The sequence below is a fragment of the Oncorhynchus kisutch genome, linkage group LG7 (genome assembly GCF_002021735.2).
Source record: "Oncorhynchus kisutch isolate 150728-3 linkage group LG7, Okis_V2, whole genome shotgun sequence".
Taxonomy (NCBI): Eukaryota; Metazoa; Chordata; class Actinopteri; order Salmoniformes; family Salmonidae; genus Oncorhynchus; species Oncorhynchus kisutch.
The window spans coordinates 38185973-38206158 of NC_034180.2; the positions used below are offsets into that span (position 1 = coordinate 38185973).

At 43.6% G+C, this 20186-nt stretch overlaps 1 protein-coding gene across 6 annotated transcripts in view; it reads left to right on the forward strand.

Annotated features, from left to right (window-relative positions):
• LOC109894597 (connector enhancer of kinase suppressor of ras 3) overlaps positions 1 to 20186 on the forward strand; it is a 90378-nt gene that overhangs the window by 39693 nt on the left and 30499 nt on the right. For all 6 annotated transcript variants that reach the window (XM_031829062.1, XM_020488199.2, XM_031829061.1 and 3 more), the window contains 6 exons: positions 435 to 503; positions 709 to 855; positions 3949 to 4085; positions 4744 to 4937; positions 5033 to 5119; positions 19681 to 19943. In XM_031829062.1, coding sequence (XP_031684922.1) covers positions 435 to 503; positions 709 to 855; positions 3949 to 4085; positions 4744 to 4937; positions 5033 to 5119; positions 19681 to 19943 — 897 coding nt within the window. The remainder of the gene's footprint in view (positions 1 to 434; positions 504 to 708; positions 856 to 3948; positions 4086 to 4743; positions 4938 to 5032; positions 5120 to 19680; positions 19944 to 20186) is intronic.

Below are 20186 nucleotides of genomic sequence, written 5' to 3' on the forward strand. Positions count from 1 at the left end.
TAGCTGTTCCATTCTCAGTCATCCATTTTAGAACCCCAAACTCCAACAGTAAAATATCCTCCTAGTGTTCCGCATCAGAAGAATAGTAATGTGGCAGCGCTAGCTAATACAGCCAAATTATCATGCCTTCCGTCGTTTATCAAACCCTAATTCATCATATATCATGACTCATTAATTGCTTTGACGTTCTCATGCAAAATGTGTCATGTATAATGTGACAACCCATTCATTAAGACGGGTGTTTGTGTTGTGTAGTCAGAATTATATTGAAGGTATATTTCCTCAGGGACTTATGAAGTGGGTCTGTTTTGTAACAAGCCCATTCGTGGCACTTCTGACAAAGCAAACACAGATACATGTGGAATTATCCAGGAGCTAATATTACATGTAGGTGATGTCTGTTGGTAGACTAATCTTCTCCTTTGTGTTGTCAGTCTCCCGCAGACATGACTAGGAAGATCCATGGAGGTGACGAGGTGATCCAGGTCAACCAGCAGACAGTGGTGAGCACCCAGCACCTGTTATATCTGACACCTGTCACACACACCACTCCTCCAATTGACTATAGTGCTATAGAAGGGTTGAGACTGTCCACAGCTCACACGTTCACTTAAAACCACACATTTGTGTCTCAAGTTAGAATCTGGCCCTTGTAGTTCACTACACAGCTACAGAAGGATATATTGCTGACACTCTGTGTGTTGTCAGGTGGGCTGGCAGCTGAAGAACCTGGTGGGGAAGCTAAGAGAGGACCCTAAAGGTGTAGTCCTGCTGCTGAAGAAGAGACCTACAGGCACCTGTGGGTTCACACCGGCCCCCCTCAAGAACATGCGTTGGAAACCGCCCATGGCTCAGGTGAACCTTCTAAACCCCTTCATCTTTTACTTTGATGTACTAAGTCAGTGTGATTGTTATTGTTCATATTACCTTTTGTTAAATGTGCCTTATGGGGGAGTAGGGAAATGTGTTTGTAACAAGTCTAGACAAGTGTAGGAACCACCCAGAGAGAGGGCCACAGGGCTGAGGACAACTACTGTACTCTCACAGTGATGATGATGTCCCTCTTACTGGGTCATCAGTGGCTGCAGCCAGCAGTCTGTGAGTCAGTCTGCAGAGACAGGAGCTCCCCACCACTGGGGACAGTGGTGAGTAGAAGAGAGAGGAACAAATGTCTTTGAGTGGTTTGTGTATGTGGTGGTGGTTGTAGAACCAGATCAACATCTGGCAGTAATGTAGGGTGGGAATCACTAGTGATCCATGCTGTATTTATGTGGGTTAGGTTGGCTAGTCGGCGAGCTTCCATGGAAGACAAGTCTCTCAGTGGGCCGCTCAATGGTTCAGCTCACATGGCTTGGGTACACCCTCTTTTGAGAAGGTCAAAACCCCTAAGATTGGAGTTGGTGGAGACGAGGAGAATCAAGTCTCAGAAGGTCCAGACAAATCCTGTGTTAATGAAGTTATGTAATGGTAATCCAATTCACCACTCTCTCATATGTGGACAATTATGACTTTGCTGAGCTCTTAGCCACAGCCAAGCACCTGAGCCCTGCCTGCAGTGACTGGGTCTCCATAGGGAACAATACGCTGTTGTAACCCAACCTGTGTGCTGGTCCTGGCACTGCCCTGTCATGCCTCTGGAGGCTTCTTCTGCCCTGGGAAGATCAGATCACATGATATCAAAGCAGAGCTGGTTTCACTTAACAAAGAACCTCTCATCACAAAGATACTGGATCATTCAGGACTTGTTCACTGTCGTGTTTGAACAAGGTGTCAGGAATCAAAAGCGCCACATCTTGGGTTTTATGATGAGAGATGTGTCAGTGTGTTAAACAATGATGGAACACAGTGATTCAGGAGTGACACTGGATTCTACAGGTAGGCTGTTTATTGGGGGAGGAGGAGAGGGGAGACGTACTATGATCTGCTTGATGGAGAGTGAAACTGAACATGGTCAATTTACCAAGTAGTGTGGCTCTAAAATGCCGCCATAGCTGTGGTAGAATGGTATAGTTTCTTAAATGTATTCCGCAGCAGCTGTTTTGGATTCCCATTCAAATCCTTCCATTCCCCAAATATAATTATTGACCCCTTCTCTTTTTCCACATTGCTATGTTACAGCCTTATTCTAAAATTGATTGATGAGGAGAAAAAAACAAATCACTCTCCACACAATACCCCATAAAGACAAAGCAAAATGTTTTCAGACCCTTTACTCAGTACTTTGTTGAAGCACCTTTGGCAGCGATTACAGCCTTGAGTCTTTTTGGGTATGACGCTAAAATCTTGGTACACCTGCATTTGGGGAGTTTCTCCCATTCTTCTCTGCAGATCCTCTCAAGCTCTGTCAGGTTGGATGGGGAGCGTTGCTGCACAGCTATTTTCAGGTCTCTCCAGATATGTTTGATAGGGTTCAAGTCCGGGCTCTGGCTGGGCCAATCAAGGACATTCAGTGAATTGTCCCGAAGCCACTCCTGCGTTGTATTGGTTGCATGCTTAGGGTCGTTGTCCTGTTGGAAGGTGAACCTTCGTCCCAGTCTGAGGTCTTGAGCACTCTGGAGCAGGTTTGCATCAAGGATCTCTCTGTACTTTGCGCCGTTCATCTTTCCCTCGATCCTGACTAGCCTCCCTGCCCCTCAAAAACATCCCCACAGAATGATGCTGCCGCCACCATGCTTCACCGTAGGGATGGTGCTAGGTTTCCTACAGACATGACGCTTGGCATTCAGGCCAAAGGGTTCAATCTTGGTTTCATCAGACTAGAGAATCTTGTTTCTCATGGTCAGAGTCCTTTAGGTGCCTTTTGGCGAACGCCAAGTGGTCTGTTTTGTGCCTTTTTACTGAGGAGTGGCTTCCGTCTGGCCACTCTACCATAAAGGCCTGATTGGTGGAGTGCTGCGGGAGATGGGAGAACCTTCCAGAAGGGCAACCATCTCCACAGAGGAACTCTAAAGCTCTGTCAGAGTGATCATTGGGTTCTTCGTCACCTCCCTGACCAAGGCCCTTCTCCCCCGATTGCTCAGTTTGGCAAGCTCTAGGAAGAGTCTTGGTGGTTCCAAACTACTTCAATTTAAGAATGATGGAGACTACTGTGTTCTTGGGGACCTTCAATGCTGCAGACATGTTTTGGAACCCTTCCCCAGATCTGTGCCTCGACACAATCCTGTCTCTGAGCTCTCTGGACAATTCCTTCGACCTCATGGCTTGGTTTTTGCTCTGACATGCACTGTCAACTTTTGGACCTTATATAGACCGGTGTGCCTTTCCAAATATTGTCCAATCAATTGAATTTACCACAGGTGGACTCCAATCAAGTTGTAGAAACATCTCAAGGATGATCAATGGAAACAGGATGCACCTGAGCTCAATTTTCGAGTCTCATAGCAAAGGGTCTGAATACTAATGTAAATATGGTATTTTTGTTTATAAAAAAATATTTTGCTTTGTAATTTTCAGTTGTTGTGTGTAGATTGAGGATTCTTTTCATATTTAATCAATTTTAGAATAAGGCTGTAATGAAACAATATGTGGAATAAGTGAACGGGTCTGAATACTTTCAGAATGCACTGTAGATGTAAAGAGACAGGCATGCAGCTATAATGTAGGACCGGCCATATCTTGAGCCACCTCTTTCCTAACAAGTAGTGTTTAAATTTCCTTGGCCAGGGAATGTAAATACAGTAGCAGACAATTGAGATAATAAGCCATCAATTTTGATGATGAATGTTGGAAGTTTAAAAAGACAAAAGCAATTAGCTAGAGTAGACAATAGGATGTGACATATGGGAGAAACGCTGTTCCTTGCCAACAAGTTAGTAGATTTCCTAGAAAGTAGATACCTCTTGAGACATCTATCCATTTGCTGTTGCTATGTTGCTGGCCATTTGCCCACCAACAGTTACAATAGGTTCTGAGGGGAGCATTTTCTGACTGAATGTTTTTTTTTTTCAGAGCACGCCTTCCCTGAACAAACCCCAGTCTCCAGGTTGTTCCACAGACAGCGCCACCAAGAAGGAGAAACCCGCTATCCTGGACCTGTACATCCCCCCTCCCCCCTCGGTACCCTACACCCCACGCTGTGTACCCCTGTAAGTCCTGCACCCCCTTCTCCAATCACTGCCATACACTAGGGTCAGGGGTCTTCCTAGGCATTTAACCAGGCCTAGTCATAAGCCTAGAGTACTTTGGGTTCTGTAAAAACTCCTAGCCTGAATCTACACCTCAGGGTGAGTTAGACGTATGTGTGGGTCACTGTAACCCTGCATTGAGGGAGCCGCGCACCCATAGACAGCTGGCGCTCCATTCTCCAGCTACCTTCTCCTGCTCCATTTCCCTGCCTTTGAGGTCTGGAAAAGGAGTGTTTCAGCCCCCGATCTCTGGCCTTTCACCCATAAACCCCTACAACAGAGCACATTCATCCCTTTCCGCTAGACACGTTATGCAACAGCCTCTGTTTCATCTGCCTCCATCTCTCTCGCTCTCTCGCTGTCTCTCTCCTTCCCTCTGTGTATGGCAGTGACCAGGCTGTTGCTATGTTCAGATGGTGAATCATATTCAACAGGTTGTTGATTTTGTTGTATGCATCTTGAATTTAAGTTTTAGCGATTTATCAGACTCGTATATCCAGAGCAACTTTAGTTAGGGACTGAGCAACAGCATAAAACAAATTGTACTAATTTGATCTCCTTCCTTGTGCTCTCACCTATTTGAAATAGGATGTTAATGCTGATCATGTTCTTTCCACAGAGAGGGTAAGATCAGCTCTTACTCCAGTATCAATAAGAACAGACCAAAGGGTTCAGAGTCGCCCAATTCCTTCCTGGACCTGGAGAGTCAAAGACGCTTCACCATCGCAGACTACGACAAGCTGGGTGTGGTCTACCCTATCGAGGCCAATGTCATTCAGCCCAGGATGAGGCAACGCAACACCTCATCTCGTGGTTAGTGTTATCCCCCCACAATGACGACATACACAAGGCCCACTCATTCTAGAATTCAAGCCAATATTCAAAAAAATTCTGTTCTTCCTGCTTAGGTAAGCCACGCCCCCTCTCCATGCCAGTGGACACCTGTCTTGGAGTTGCAGACCCCTATGCCAAGCCCTGGGCACAAGGCCAGAAAGGTAAGAAACGCATGCTAGCCACCCATCTTCTGAGTAATTTCAGAACAACAATTGACAGTTATCAACCAACAGTAAACTACTTGACCACAACCTCAGATTATCCAATTCTTACCTTCAACAGTTAAATAATTGAACACATGGTAGAATTTACCCCTCCGATGACCTTGGAGGACTGGTACCTCTACTTAATTGACCAATGAATGAACCATGTGATTAGTGTCAACTGAGAGCCAGAGTTTACTAGAGTTTACACTAGGGATTGGAACCACCATTTTGTTCCCTTTTTTTCTTCCGTTTCACTGTTCAAACCTGCAAAATAAAGTTATGAAATGGTTCGAACCAAAAAAAAGTGTAGGTTTATTCGATTCTTTTCGATTCCTTTTTTAAACCTCTGAAATCAATTTATTTTTTAACAGTTAGCTTGACATTAAATTACTTTACCAATCAGTGCAGAAAGAGCCGCTTAGGAGCGAGCAAACAATAGTTGTTTAAATGCGCGATGGACAGACAAGTTTATGGTGAGAGAGGGTGTTTTGAGGAGGCTTGGCCTGAAGCGCTGGGCATCTTGTTATGACATGCATTAACTGAATTAGGCCCACATAAATATAGCTACGGAGTGGAGGCTTCTATACAGGACTTTTGAACGTCTTTGAACTTCCGAGAGTTGGCTTTATGTTGGACCAGAGCTAGCTAGCTAACAAGCTTGTGTCTGCAGAGCGGTACCTGAATTAAAAACACGTCTTGCTTTATTTTAGTTAATAAATCCAAAGTGAAACCGCTATAGTACCTTAACTAGCATTGAAAAAGTTCATCCATTCGTCTGTAATTAAAAAATCTCTCCCTAATTTCTGAATCACGCTACAGTAGCCAATGCTTGAGGGGGAGGAGCAGGTAGCCAAAACACACACAAACACTGGCAAAGATTTTCATTTGGCAGGCAGTAAGTTTGGGTGGTATCCAGATTTTCATGTCCTAGTTATTTTCCACCATAATTTGCAAAAATTCATAAAAAATCCTACAATGTGATTTTCTGGATTTTTTTTCTCGTTTTGTCTGTCATAGTTGAAGTGTACCTATGATGACAATTACAGGCCTCATCTTTTTAAGTGGGAGAACTTGCACAATTGGTGGCTGACTAAATACTTTTTTGCCCCACTGTATTTATCAAATAACTCTAATTATTATTACGCAATTAAACTGATTAATCATGTAACTGTAATTAACTAGGAAGTCGGGGCACCAAGGAAAATATTCAGAATACAAAGTTATAATTTTCCTAATAACTTTCAGATATTTTATCTGATCACTTAGTCTTCTAATTAATGAATTATTCTTTACCTCACGTTAGTCTCATTCCAAATGTCATAAATTGTTGGATATCTGCACGAACCCAGCCCTCACTGAGTCATCCATACATCAATTGTCTTAAAATCATGTATTTACTAAGTACTCACAGAAATGCATAACACAAACAAAGTAGATATGGTTACAAAGAAATGCTAGGGGAAATGTGCCCTAGTGGGCTAAACCGGCATGGTGGCTTGTTAGACAAAAGGAGTGGGGGTCAGCTGAGAAGACACTACAGAGTTGATAATTATAACAATTGAAATGCTAATCCTTTGCACATGAACGCTCACGCATTTGGGAATAATTGCAATATATTTACGCTCAGTGTGTCGTCGGGATCTCAGTTGAAAAGTTTTTCTGTTGGCAAGTTTTTCCTCCCTCTCTCTCTGTCGTGGTTAGAATGGATAGTTCAGAGTGACATTCATTTATGTCGTTATAGAATAGACGTTTCGGCAGTTGTCGGTCTTCGTGTTCAATGATACCGAATTCCTAGCTGCAGACTAGTAATTAATATCAAAGACTTGTTCTTATTCTGTCGGTATCGATAGTCTAAGAGTTTAACCACGTGGGATGGTTAAAAGATTGCTTAATCTATTTAAACCTTATTTCCCTCTATGATAGAGGTACTGGTCTGGTGATAGAAGACCCAAGTGGGTTTTTTATTCAGAACATCGAAAAGGTCTGTCATGACGCCAGGTCCTGTCTGCCCCTGGGGGTGTTCTCATGATGCCAGGTCCTGTCTGCCCCTGGGGGCGTGCCAATGACTTAGTGAAACTTTCAACAGAAATACAATTCTCTCACATTAACATCATTACATAGCATCCGTCATTTCACAAATAGTATCATCTTTACTCATTCATTTTGTACAACAATTAGATGTAAGCCTAATAACTGAGGCTATTGTATAAACAGTGTTATTGTAATGTGGCCTTATTGTCTCTCGTGAGTTTCACAAAATTGTACCAAACGGACCAGTTCGTAGCTGGATTCTTCACCGATCTTTTATACATTCTCCAGAACATAAATATTGTTTGGACCTCCAGTTCTGTGAGGTGGAAGTAATTCCTTTGTTCTCTCTATGAAAACTCACTCTCTCGCTCTCTACTTTGGCCATGAGGAGATGGTCTCTTCCAGGAATTGGTCAGGGAGGTCAGGGAGGTGGTCAGGGAGGTGACCAAGAACCTGATGGTCACTCTTGACAGAGCTCCAGAGTACCTCTGTGGAAATGGGAGAACCTTCTAGAAGGACAACCATCTCTGCAGCACTCCCTCCACCAATGAGGCCTTTATGGTAAGGTGGTCAGGTGGAAGCCACTCCTCAGTAAAAGGCACATGACAACCCGATTGGAGTTTGCCAAAAGGCACCTAAAGGACTCCGACCATGAGAAACAAGATTCTCTGATCGGATGAAACTGAGATTGAACTCGTTGGCCTGAATGCCAAGCATCACATCTGGAGGAAACCTGGCACCATCCCTACGGTGAAGCATGGTGTTTGCAACATCATGCTGTGGGGATGTATTTTAGGGACTGGGAGACTAGTCGGGATTGAGGGAAAGATGAAGGGAGCAAAGTACAGAGATCCTGGATGAAGACCTGCTACAGAGCGCTCAGGACCTCAGACTGGGGTGAAGGTTCAAGCAGGTTAGTAGCCTAGTGGTTAGTGTTGGGCAATAACCAAAAGGTTGCTGGATCGAATCCCAAAGCTGACAAGGTAGAAATCTGTCGTTCTGCCCCTGAACAAGGCTGTTCCCCAGTAGACCGTCGTTGTAAATAAGAATTTGTGCTTCTGACTTGCCTAGTTAAATATAGGTTACATTTTTTTTTAAATAAAAAAAAATCCAACAGGACAATGACCCTGAGCACTCAGCCAAGACAACGGAGCAGTGGCTTCAGGGCAAGTCATTGTCCTTGAGGAGCCCAGACTTGAACTTGATCTAACATCTCTGGAGAGACCTGAAAATAGCTGTGCAGCAACACTCCCCATCCAACCTGACAGAGCTTGAGAGGATCTGGGGAGAAACTCCCCAAATACAGGTGTGCCAAGCTTGTAGCGTCATACTCAAGAAGACTTGAGGCTGTAATCGCTGTCAAAGGTGCTTCAACAAAGTACTAAGTAAACAGTCTGAATACTCTACTTTAAAAAAAAAAAATTGTCATTATGTGTAGATTTGATGAGAGGGGGGAAAAAACAATTTAATACATTCTAGATTAAAGCTGTAACGTAACAAAATGTGGAAAGTCAAGGGGTCTGAGTACTTTCCAAATTCACTGTACAGTCGTGGCCAAAAGTTGAGAGAATGACAAATATTAATTTACACAGTTTGCTGCCTCAGTGTCTTTCGATATTTTTGTCAGATGTTACTATGGAATACTAAAGTATAATTACAAGCATTTCATAAGTGTAAAAGGCTTTTATTGACAAATACATGAAGTTGATGCAAGGAGTCAATATTTGCAGTGTTGACCCTTCTTTTTCAAGACTTCTGCAAATACCCTGGCATGCTGTCAATTAACTTCTGGGCCACATCCTGATGGCAGCCCATTATTGCATAATCAATGCTTGGGAGTTTGTCAGAATTTGTTTTTTGTTTGTGTCCATCCGCCTCTTGAGGATTGACCACAAGTTCTCAATGGGATTAAGGTCTGGGGAGTTTCCTGGCCATGGACCCAAAATATCGATATGTTGTACCCCAAGCCACTTAGTTATCACTTTGTCTTATGTCAAGGTGCTCCATCATGCTGGAAAATGCATTGTGGGTCACCAAACTGTTCCTGGATGGTTGGGAGAAGTTGCTCTCGGGGGATGTGTTGGTACCATTCTTTATTCATGGCTGTGTTCTTAGGCAAAATTGTGAGTGAGCCCACTCCCTTGGCTGAGAAGCAACCCCACACATGAATGGTCTCAGGATGCTTTACTGTTGGCATGATACAGGACTGATGGTAGCGCTCACCTTGTCTTCTCCGGATGCCCCAAACAATCAGAAAGGGGATTCATCAGAGAAAATGACTTTACCCCAGTCCTCAGCAGTCCAATCCCTGTACCTTTTGCAGAATATCAGTCTGTCCCTGATGTTTTTCTTGGAGAGAAGTGGCTTCTTTGCTGCCCTTCTTGACACTAGGCCATCCTCCAAAAGTCTTCGCCTCACTGTGCGTGCAGATGCACTACACCTGCCTGCTGCCATTCCTGAGCAAGCTCTGTACTGGTGGTGTCCCGATCCCGCAGCTGAATCAACTTTAGGAGATGGTCCTGGTGCTTGCTGGACTTTCTTGGGCGCCCTGAAGCCGCCTTCACAACATTTTGAACCACTCTCTATGAAGTTCTTCATGATCCAATAAATGGTTGATTTGGGTGCAATCTTACTGACAGCAATATCCTTGCCTGTGAAGCCCTTTTTGTGCAAAGCAATGGTGATGGCACGTGTTTCCTTGCAGGTAACCATGGTTGACAGAGGAAGAACAATGATTCCAAGCACCACCCTCCTTTTGAAGCTTCCAGTCTGTTATTTGAACTCAATCAGCATGACAGAGTGATCTCCAGCCTTGTCCTCGTCAACCCTCACACCTGTGTTAGTGAGAGAATCACTGACATGTCAGCTGGTCCTTTTTGTGGCAGAGCTGAAATGCAGTGGAAATGTTGTTTGGGGATTCAGTTCATTTGCATGGCAAAGAGGGACTTTGCAATTAATTGCAATTCATCTGATCACTCTTTATAACATTCTGGAGTATATGCAAATTGCCATCATACAAACTGAGGCAGCAGAGTTTGAAAATGTGTGTCATTCTCAAAACTTTTGGCCACGACTATATGTCAAGCTGCATCCCTGTCTCACCCCACATTTCTCTGGAATTTTTTTTTCCCGATAATTTTAACTGCACAAAAAATGTTTTCCCCTAACACTGCTTACCATCAATTTGTGTAGCAGACCCTCATGCAAAATTTAGTCAAGCTTTTTTGAAATCAATAAAGCATGAGAAGACTTTGCACTTTGCTATTGTTTTGGTTCGTTTGTCAATTAGGATGTGCAGATTGAATACGTGGTCTGTCAAAGTAATTGGGTAAAATGCCAATTTGACAATTGCACAGTACATTCTTTTCACTGAGGAAATGTACGTGTCTGCTGGTCGGAAAATTCTTGGCATTATCATTAAGGTGGCTGTTGACGCAAATCCCATGGTAGTTATTGGGGTCACATTTGTCTCCACTTTTGTGGATTGGGGTGATCAGTCCATGGTTCCAAATATTGGGGGAAATGCCAGAGCTGAGGATGTTGTTCGTTTAATTGTAGCCAATTGGAATTTGTGGTCTGTTTGGTGTTGATGGTATCCTAAAAGAAATGATAACACAGGCCTTTTTGGGTTGGAGGGTTTGCATTTTCTCCTGTATTTCATTCAATGTAATTTGAGAATCCAGTGGATTCTGGTAGCATGTGATAGTTGATTATAAGATTTTAAATTTATCATGTATATCTTTTTGCTGTTCTTTGTTATAGGGCCAAAAATATTGGAGAAGTGGTTTACCCATACATCTCTGTTTTGGATAGTTAACTCTTCATGTTTGTTTAGTGTTTTCCAATTTCCTAAGAAGTGATTAGTCTATGGGTTCTTCAATTATATTGAGCTGTTCCTTTTTCCATAGTGTGTTTCTGTATTGTTTTAGTAATTCACCATAGTGGAGGTGTAGACTCAGGTTTTCTTGGTCTCTGTTTTTGGTTGGATAGTTTCCTCAATTTCTTACTTTCTTTATCAAACCATTTGTCATTGTTTTTCATTTTCTTAGGCTGTCTACTTGACATTTTTAGAATTGATAGGGAAGCTAAAGGTAAAATATACTGTTTAGGCTTTATACTGTGAAGTTTATACCTTCTCTATGACAGTGAAATGTTTTGTCCAGGAAGTTATGTAAATGACATTGAATTTGTTTTTGCCTAATTGTTTTTGGTAGGTTTCTACACTACTTTCCTTTCATCTATAGTATTTCTTAATACTGTGGAGATTTTGGCTTTTATTGAGTATTGCTCTGTTCAAGTAGACTGTGATTTTGCTGTAGTCTGATAGGAGCATCAGTGGGCTGACAACGCTCAGACTCTGGGTTGAGGTCAGTGATCTACAGTACTCCTGCCAAGGGATGAGCTGTACGTGTACCTACCATAGGAGTCTTCTTAAAGCCTACCATTGACTATGTACAGACCCAGCGTGCGACAGAGCTGCATGAGTTGTGACCCATTTTTGTTGGTTGGTTGTTTTTTGTGCCACTGAGGGCCTCCCCAGTGGCACAGCGGTCTAAGGCACTGCAGTGCTTGAGGTGTGACTACAGACCCGGGTTCGATCCCAGGCTGTCCTATTGCGTTGTAGGTAGCACGTATGAGGACATTTCTCTTTTGAGAATTTCTTTATTTATTTCTAGCCACATTTTCCTGTTTTGACTAATTGAATAGTGTCTTGCTGGTCTGGGCGGGGTGTCCGTTGCTCTTGCTCCTGTGGTTGAGTGTTCCTCCTAGTGTTCCTTCAAAGTCCTGGCAAAAGTTGGTCTTGCTACCTTTCAGTCTATTGTGCGCTAGCTCAAACCCAACATTAGCACGAATTACAGCACTACAAATCTTCTCCAAATTGTGAGAATTATCTTTCTATCTGTAGTATTGTATAGCTTTTAAATTTCTCGAGGTAGGAATATCGCAAAAGTAGGATCAATGGCTCATTCGCGAGAAGACAACCTACTGCGTTATGACACCGGCCAGTATTGAAATCTGACATGTATGATAAGTTTTCGTAATCTAAAAGTTGTATTCCTATTAACTTCCAGTGTAGTGAGAGCGACTTTATCACGGTGCTACGTCAAACCGGACAGATTTCTGCCTTGTTGAACTCTGCCTTGTTGATCTCAGATATTTCTCCAAGGTGGCATAGCAGTTCAGACGTCTTTTGTCCTCGTCTTGTCGTGTCCTGTATATATATATATTTACAACTTTTTCACATACATTTTATTTTTATTTTCCATCAACTCATCTTCAAAACACTCTCCTGCAACCCGCCTCACCAATGTATATTTATAAAAAAGTATTATTTACCTCCAAGAAGCTAGCCAGAAACTCCAGGAGGCTGGCCTGAAACTAGCCAGTAGCTAATCCAGAAGCTAGTTCAGAAGCTAGTTGGCTCCTTTACTGGCAAGTCGTTGGTGTTCAGCTAACCACGGTTTGTGGTCATCGGCTATCCTTTGGCTCGAAAGTCTATCGCCAGTTCTGTACGGCGCAGCGCGGCTCGGAGCGGAGCATACCGGACCAATTTTTTTCTCTCCATGTCCCTGGATTTCGACTGCTCTCTGGACATTCATGCCCGGATCTCACAGCTAGCTAGCTGCTATCCATGTGACTATCGGCCTTCGTCGATTCCGGAGCAAACATCAATTGTTCCGGAGCTAGCAAGCTCCGTCAATCACTCCTGAGTTCCATCAATCGCACCTGGGCTGCAGTCGCCTATCCGGACCCGTTTTGTTGCCTTCGCGGAGCCCCACCGGGCCTTCACAACTGGACTGCCGACGTTATCTACCCGAAGGAGTTATTCGGCTGGCTCCTCCGTCGCGACGTTACCTGAACGCCCATCTGCGGCCTGCTAACCGTTAGCTGTCTTAACGGCTGCTATCTGAATAGACAATCGGACATTTTTTTAAATTTTTTGATTATTATTATTATGTTTTCTTCTTGGGCCTCTATAACTATATCTATTGTTTTTATTTTTGTTGTTGTTGTGTGATTTGGATTGATCCCCTCTACCACACGGAACCCCACTAATCTACTGACGGAGCGCAGGTGGTGGCTAACAACAGACCTCCATCCTATGCTAGCTTGCTACCGATGCCCTGGCTAGCTGTCTAAATCACCAACCAACCTCTCCACTCACCGGACCCTTTTGATCACTCGACTAAGCATGCCTCTCCTTAATGTCAATATGTCTTGTCCATTTCTGTTCTGGTTAGTGTTTATTGGCTTATTTCACTGTAGAGCCTCTAGTCCTGCTCACTATACCTTATCCAACCTATTAGTTCCACCACCCACACATGCAATGACATCTCCTGGGTTCAACGATGTTTCTAGAGACAATATCTCTCTCTTCATCACTCAATACCTAGGTTTACCTCCACTGTATTCACATCCTACCATACATTTGTCTGTACATTATACCTTGATGCTATTTTATCGCCCCCAGAAACCTCCTTTTACTCTATGTTCCAGACGTTCTAGACGACCAATTCTCATAGCTTTTAGCCGTACCCTTATTCTACTCCTCCTATGTTCCTCTGGCGATGTAGAGGTGAATCCAGGCCCTGCAGTGCCTAGCTCCACTCCTATTCCCCAGGCGCTCTCTTTTGACGACTTCTGTAACCGTAATAGCCTTGGTTTCATGAATGTTAACATTAGAAGCCTCCTCCCTAAGTTTGTTCTATTCACTGCTTTAGCACACTCTGCCAATCCGGATGTTCTAGCTGTGTCTGAATCCTGGCTTAGGAAGACCACCAAACAGACATTTTAATTCCAAACTACAACATTTTCAGACAAGATAGAACTGCCAAAGGGGGCGGTGTTGCAATCTACTGCAAAGATAGCCTGCAGAGTTCTGTCCTACTATCCAGGTCTGTACCCAAACAATTTGAACTTCTACTTTTAAAAATCCACCTCTCTAAAAACAAGTCTCTCACCGTTGCCGCCTGCTATAGACCACCCTCTGCCCCCAGCTGTGCTCTGGACACCATATGTGAACTGATTGCCCCCCATCTATCTTCAGAGTTCGTGCTGCTAGGCGACCTAAACTGGAACATGCTTAACACCCCAGCCATCCTACAATCTAAACTTGATGCCCTCAATCTCACACAAATAATCAATGAACCTACCAGGTACCTCCCCAAAACCTTAAACACGGGCACCCTCATAGATATCATCCTAACCAACTTCCCCTCTAAATACACCTCTGCTGTCTTCAACCAAGATCTCAGCGATCACTGCCTCATTGCCTGCATCCGTAATGGGTCAGCGGTCAAACGACCTCCACTCATCACTGTAAAACGCTCCCTGAAACACTTCTGCGAGCAGGCCTTTCTAATCGACCTGGCCGGGGTATCCTGGAAGGATATTGATCTCATCCCGTCAGTAGAGGATGCCTGGATATTTTTTTTAAATGCCTTCCTAACCATCTTAAATAAACATGCCCCATTTAAGAAATTTAGAACCAGGAACAGATATAGCCCTTGGTTCTCCCCAGACCTGACTGCCCTTAACCAACACAAAAACATCCTATGGCGTTCTGCATTAGCATCGAACAGCCCCCGTGATATGCAGCTGTTCAGGGAAGCTAGAAATCATTATACACAGGCAGTTAGAAAAGCCAAGGCTAGCTTTTTCAAGCAGAAATTTGCTTCCTGCAACACTAACTCAAAAAGGTTCTGGGACACTGTAAAGTCCATGGAGAATAAGAACACCTCCTCCCAGCTGCCCACTGCACTGAAGATAGGAAACACTGTCACCACTGATAAATCCACCATAATTGAGAATTTCAATAAGCATTTTTCTACGGCTGGCCATGCTTTCCACCTGGCTACTCCTACCCCGGACAACAGCACTGCACCCCCAACAGCAACTCGCCCAAGCCTTCCCCATTTCTCCTTCTCCCAAATCCATTCAGCTGATGTTCTGAAAGAGCTGCAAAATCTGGACCCCTACAAATCAGCCGGGCTAGACAATCTGGACCCTTTCTTTCTAAAATTATCTGCCGAAATTGTTGCCACCCCTATTACTAGCCTGTTCAACCTCTCTTTCGTGTCGTCTGAGATTCCCAAAGATTGGAAAGCAGCTGCGGTCATCCCCCTCTTCAAAGGGGGGGACACTCTTGACCCAAACTGCTACAGACCTATATCTATCCTACCGTGCCTTTCTAAGGTCTTCGAAAGCCAAGTCAACAAACAGATTACCGACCATTTCGAATCTCACCATACCTTCTCTGCTATGCAATCCGGTTTCAGAGCTGGTCATGGGTGCACCTCAGCCACGCTCAAGGTCCTAAACGATATCTTAACCGCCATCGATAAGAAACATTACTGTGCAGCCGTATTCATTGATCTGGCCAAGGCTTTCGACTCTGTCAATCACCATATCCTCATCGGCAGACTCGACAGCCTTGGTTTCTCAAATGATTGCCTCGCCTGGTTCACCAACTACTTCTCTGATAGAGTTCAGTGTGTCAAATCGGAGGGTCTGCTGTCTTGACCTCTGGCAGTCTCTATGGGGGTGCCACAGGGTTCAATTCTTGGACCGACTCTCTTCTCTGTATACATCAATGAGGTCGCTCTTGCTGCTGGTGAGTCCCTGATCCACCTCTACGCAGATGACACCATTCTGTATACTTCCGGCCCTTCTTTGGACACTGTGTTAACAACCCTCCAGGCAAGCTTCAATGCCATACAACTCTCCTTCCGTGGCCTCCAATTGCTCTTAAATACAAGTAAAACTAAATGCATGCTCTTCAACCGATCGCTACCTGCACCTACCCGCCTGTCCAACATCACTACTCTGGACGGCTCTGACTTAGAATACGTGGACAACTACAAATACTTAGGTGTCTAGTTAGACTGTAAACTCTCCTTCCAGACCCATATCAAACATCTCCAATCCAAAGTTAAATCTAGAATTGGCTTCCTATTTCGCAACAAAGCATCCTTCACTCATGCTGCCAAACATACCCTTGTAAAACTGACCATCCTACCAATCCTCGACTTTGGCGATGTCATTTACAAAATAGCCTCCAATACCCTACTCAACAAATTGGATGCAGTCTATCACAGTGCAATCCGTTTTATCACCAAAGCCCCATATACTACCCACCATTGCGACCTGTACGCTCTCGTTGGCTGGCCCTCGCTTCATACTCGTCGCCAAACCCACTGGCTCCATGTCATCTACAAGACCCTGCTAGGTAAAGTCCCCCCTTATCTCAGCTCGCTAGTCACCATAGCATCTCCCACCTGTAGCACACGCTCCAGCAGGTATATCTCTCTAGTCACCCCCAAAACCAATTCTTTCTTTGGCCGCCTCTCCTTCCAGTTCTCTGCTGCCAATGACTGGAACGAACTACAAAAATCTCTGAAACTGGAAACACTTATCTCCCTCACTAGCTTTAAGCACCAACTGTCAGAGCAGCTCACAGATTACTGCACCTGTACATAGCCCACCTATAATTTAGCCCAAACAACTACCTCTTTCCCAACTGTATTTAATTTTAATTTATTTATTTATTTTGCTCCTTTGCACCCCATTATTTTTTATTTCTACTTTGCACATTCTTCCATTGCAAAACTACCATTCCAGTATTTTACTTGCTATATTGTATTTACTTTGCCATCATGGCCTTTTTTGCCTTTACCTCCCTTCTCACCTCATTTGCTCACATTGTATATAGACTTGTTTATACTGCATTATTGACTGTATGTTTGTTTTTACTCCATGTGTAACTCTGTGTCGTTTTATCTGTCGAACTGCTTTGCTTTATCTTGGCCAGGTCGCAATTGTAAATGAGAACTTGTTCTCAACTTGCCTACCTGGTTAAATAAAGGTAAATAATAATAATAATAATAATAATATGCATGAAAACATGAATTGACCCAGGGAATCGCTCAGAGATGCACAAAAACAATATAAACATTCAAAATGGGTGAACCGTTCCTTTTAACTAAAGGGAAAAACTCTAGAAAGTTGAGTGAAGTTCAATCTCTTGTGCTTCTGATATTTTATTTTGCGCTGCAGTCCTGGAGGAGCTGCGTGCTTAGAGGGAACATTGCCTGTGACATTATTTCAGCCACTTATACTGAACAAAACTATACATGCAACAAGCAACAATTTAAACTTTTACTGAGTTACAGTTCATATAGGAAATCAGTTAGTTTAAATAAATTAGACTAATCTATGGATTTCATATGACAGGGCAGGGGTGCAGCCATGGGTGGGCATAGGCCCACCCACTTGGGAGCAAGGCCCAACTGCAGATTTAGTGGCCTTTTATTGTCCCAGCACAAGGTTCACCTGTGTAATGATCATGCATTTTAATCAGCTTCTTGAAATGCTCACCAACAGGCATGTAAACAAATTTGTGCTCAACATTTGAGAGAAATATGCTTTTTGTGCATATGGAATATTTCTAGGATAATTTATTTCAACTCATGAAACATGGGACCAACACTTACTTAACATGTTGCATTTATATTTTTGTTCAGTATAGATAACCAGCAAGTTAAACTTAAGGTTTTCCCTAACTCATAGTACTTTTGTTTATCACGCAGGAAAAAAAAGATTTAAACGCCTAAGAAATATCTTGCTGCGTTTTGTATATGCAGATCTAAAATTCGTGTTATTGTAATTTTTGCTCAGCATCAAATACATTTTGTGCTTAAGTTGCACTTCTGCACTCGGATGTTAATTCACGAATGGGCATTCTATCAAAAGACAGCCCACTGACTGATGTGTAGCTACTTTTCTCCTGTACTTTTCTCGGTGTAGCCATCCTACTTTTCTCTGGTACTTTTCTCGGTGTAGCCAGCCTACTTTTCTCGGTGTAGCCAGCCTACTTTTCTCTGGTACTTTTCTCGGTGTAGCCATCCTACTTTTCTCTGGTACTTTTCTCGGTGTAGCCAGCCTACTTTTCTCTGGTACTTTTCTCGGTGTAGCCAGCCTACTTTTCTCCGGTACTTTTCTCGGTGTAGCCAGCCTACTTTTCTCGGTGTAGCCAGCCTACTTTTCTCGGTGTAGCCAGCCTACTTTTCTCGGTGTAGCCAGCCTACTTTTCTCCGGTACTTTTCTCGGTGTAGCCAGCCTACTTTTCTCCGGTACTTTTCTCGGTGTAGCCAGCCTACTTTTCTCCGGTACTTTTCTCGGTGTAGCCAGCCTACTTTTCTCCGGTACTTTTCTCGGTGTAGCCAGCCTACTTTTCTCCGGTACTTTTCTCGGTGTAGCCAGCCTACTTTTCTCCGGTACTTTTCTCGGTGTAGCCAGCCTACTTTTCTCCGGTACTTTTCTCGGTGTAGCCAGCCTACTTTTCTCCTGTAAAATGCAAGATTAAATTTAAGCAAAACATTAGGACATATGATGGCCATGCATAGTTATTTTTTTTCTTCATTGTAAGCTCATTTACTTGTGTGGCTGCCAGTCAAATAGTGTTGCACTTCTGTTGTCATCTGATGACAATTAAGCTATTTTCTGCCGAATGTGTTGCGCTTATGTATTTTCTGTGAAGGAAGACTTTAGTTACACGTCCCTGATCACTCTATTGAAGCAAAAAGGCATACTTTCAATATAAAACACGACCCCTGTCAATACACAGCTGGACTCACCTGCTACCCACTTTCTCCCATTGTGCGATTTACAAAAACACGTGTTCTGGGGAGCTTCGGTACGCTTCATTATGTATAAGAATGTGACCGGTGAAATGAAGAAGGCAATCTATCTCCTGACGTATTGCACAAGTTGACTGCAGGTATTTATTTAAAGTAGCTACGAATATGACAATTTATAGAAGTTTAGAAGGTTATTGAAAAACCATCCTGTGGCTGTTTCCATATATCCTGGTATAGAAGGTAAAATAACATTGTTACGCAGTTCCCATTTTAAAATAACAGTTCTGTTCCGGTATAGATCACTTTTGTTCCCGCTTCTGATCTTCGTTCTTTTCTGTTTTTTTAAACCCCTGGTTTACACCGAGAAGATCAGTTCTTCATCCCCTGGAGAGGACAGACAGTTGTGAATGCAGACAGAGAGATCAAACAGTCTCTCACTGCTGGAAACCCAATTACACTGCAATGGTAGAGGAGAGGGAGAATGATTTAATTGGCCTAGATGCCTGTGCAGTGCTCTGTCATTGCATGGCTAACACATGCTGTAGAGATCAATTGTACTCATTTTATTTAATAGTGCTTCTCTTAATGTAGTTTAGGCCTACTGAAGATATGCCTTTTTTATTTGATTTATTTCACCTTTATTTAACCAGGTAGGCTAGTTGAGAACAAGTTCTCATTTGCAACTGCGACCAGGCCAAGATAAAGCATAGCAGTGTGAGCAGACAACAAAGAGTTACACCTTAAACGCCTTAAAATCAACAACCTATTCTCAGTAATGTGTGTTTGTACATTACATTCTAATCAATTGTACTAAAGATGTGTGTTTCCCTCCACGCTCCCCTCCAGGCGAGGATCTACTGTACAGATACCTGAGTAATGAGAGGATCCCCACCATCGCTGAGGAGGTCTCATCAGTGGCGCCGCCCTACAGGCCAGTGGGGGAACGGCAGCTGGTCCGAGGGGTGGACCACATCCGGGGCAGCCGCTACTTTGCCAACCAGGACCTCCACCACAGCGCCACCATCCCCTACCAGGACCATGACCTGGACAGCAAAAAGACACCCATAGCCCCCGCCTCCAAACGCCCCCCGGCAGAGCCCTCGCTTCTGGTCAGTTGGATCACACGGCTTAAGCTATTGACTCACTGATGGGCTTCCTGTTCCTATCTTTGTCCTCCTCAGTGCCTTTTTGTCCTCTGACTGTTTGCAGTGGGCTCTCCTTCTCTCTCACTTTCTCCCTGCCTTCCCGGTGTTACTACTACTGTACTGTTACTGTACTGCTCCACAACCAAACTGCTTTAGTAGTTAACTCACTGCATTCTGATACATCATCTCCTAACCAATCCCAGTCCC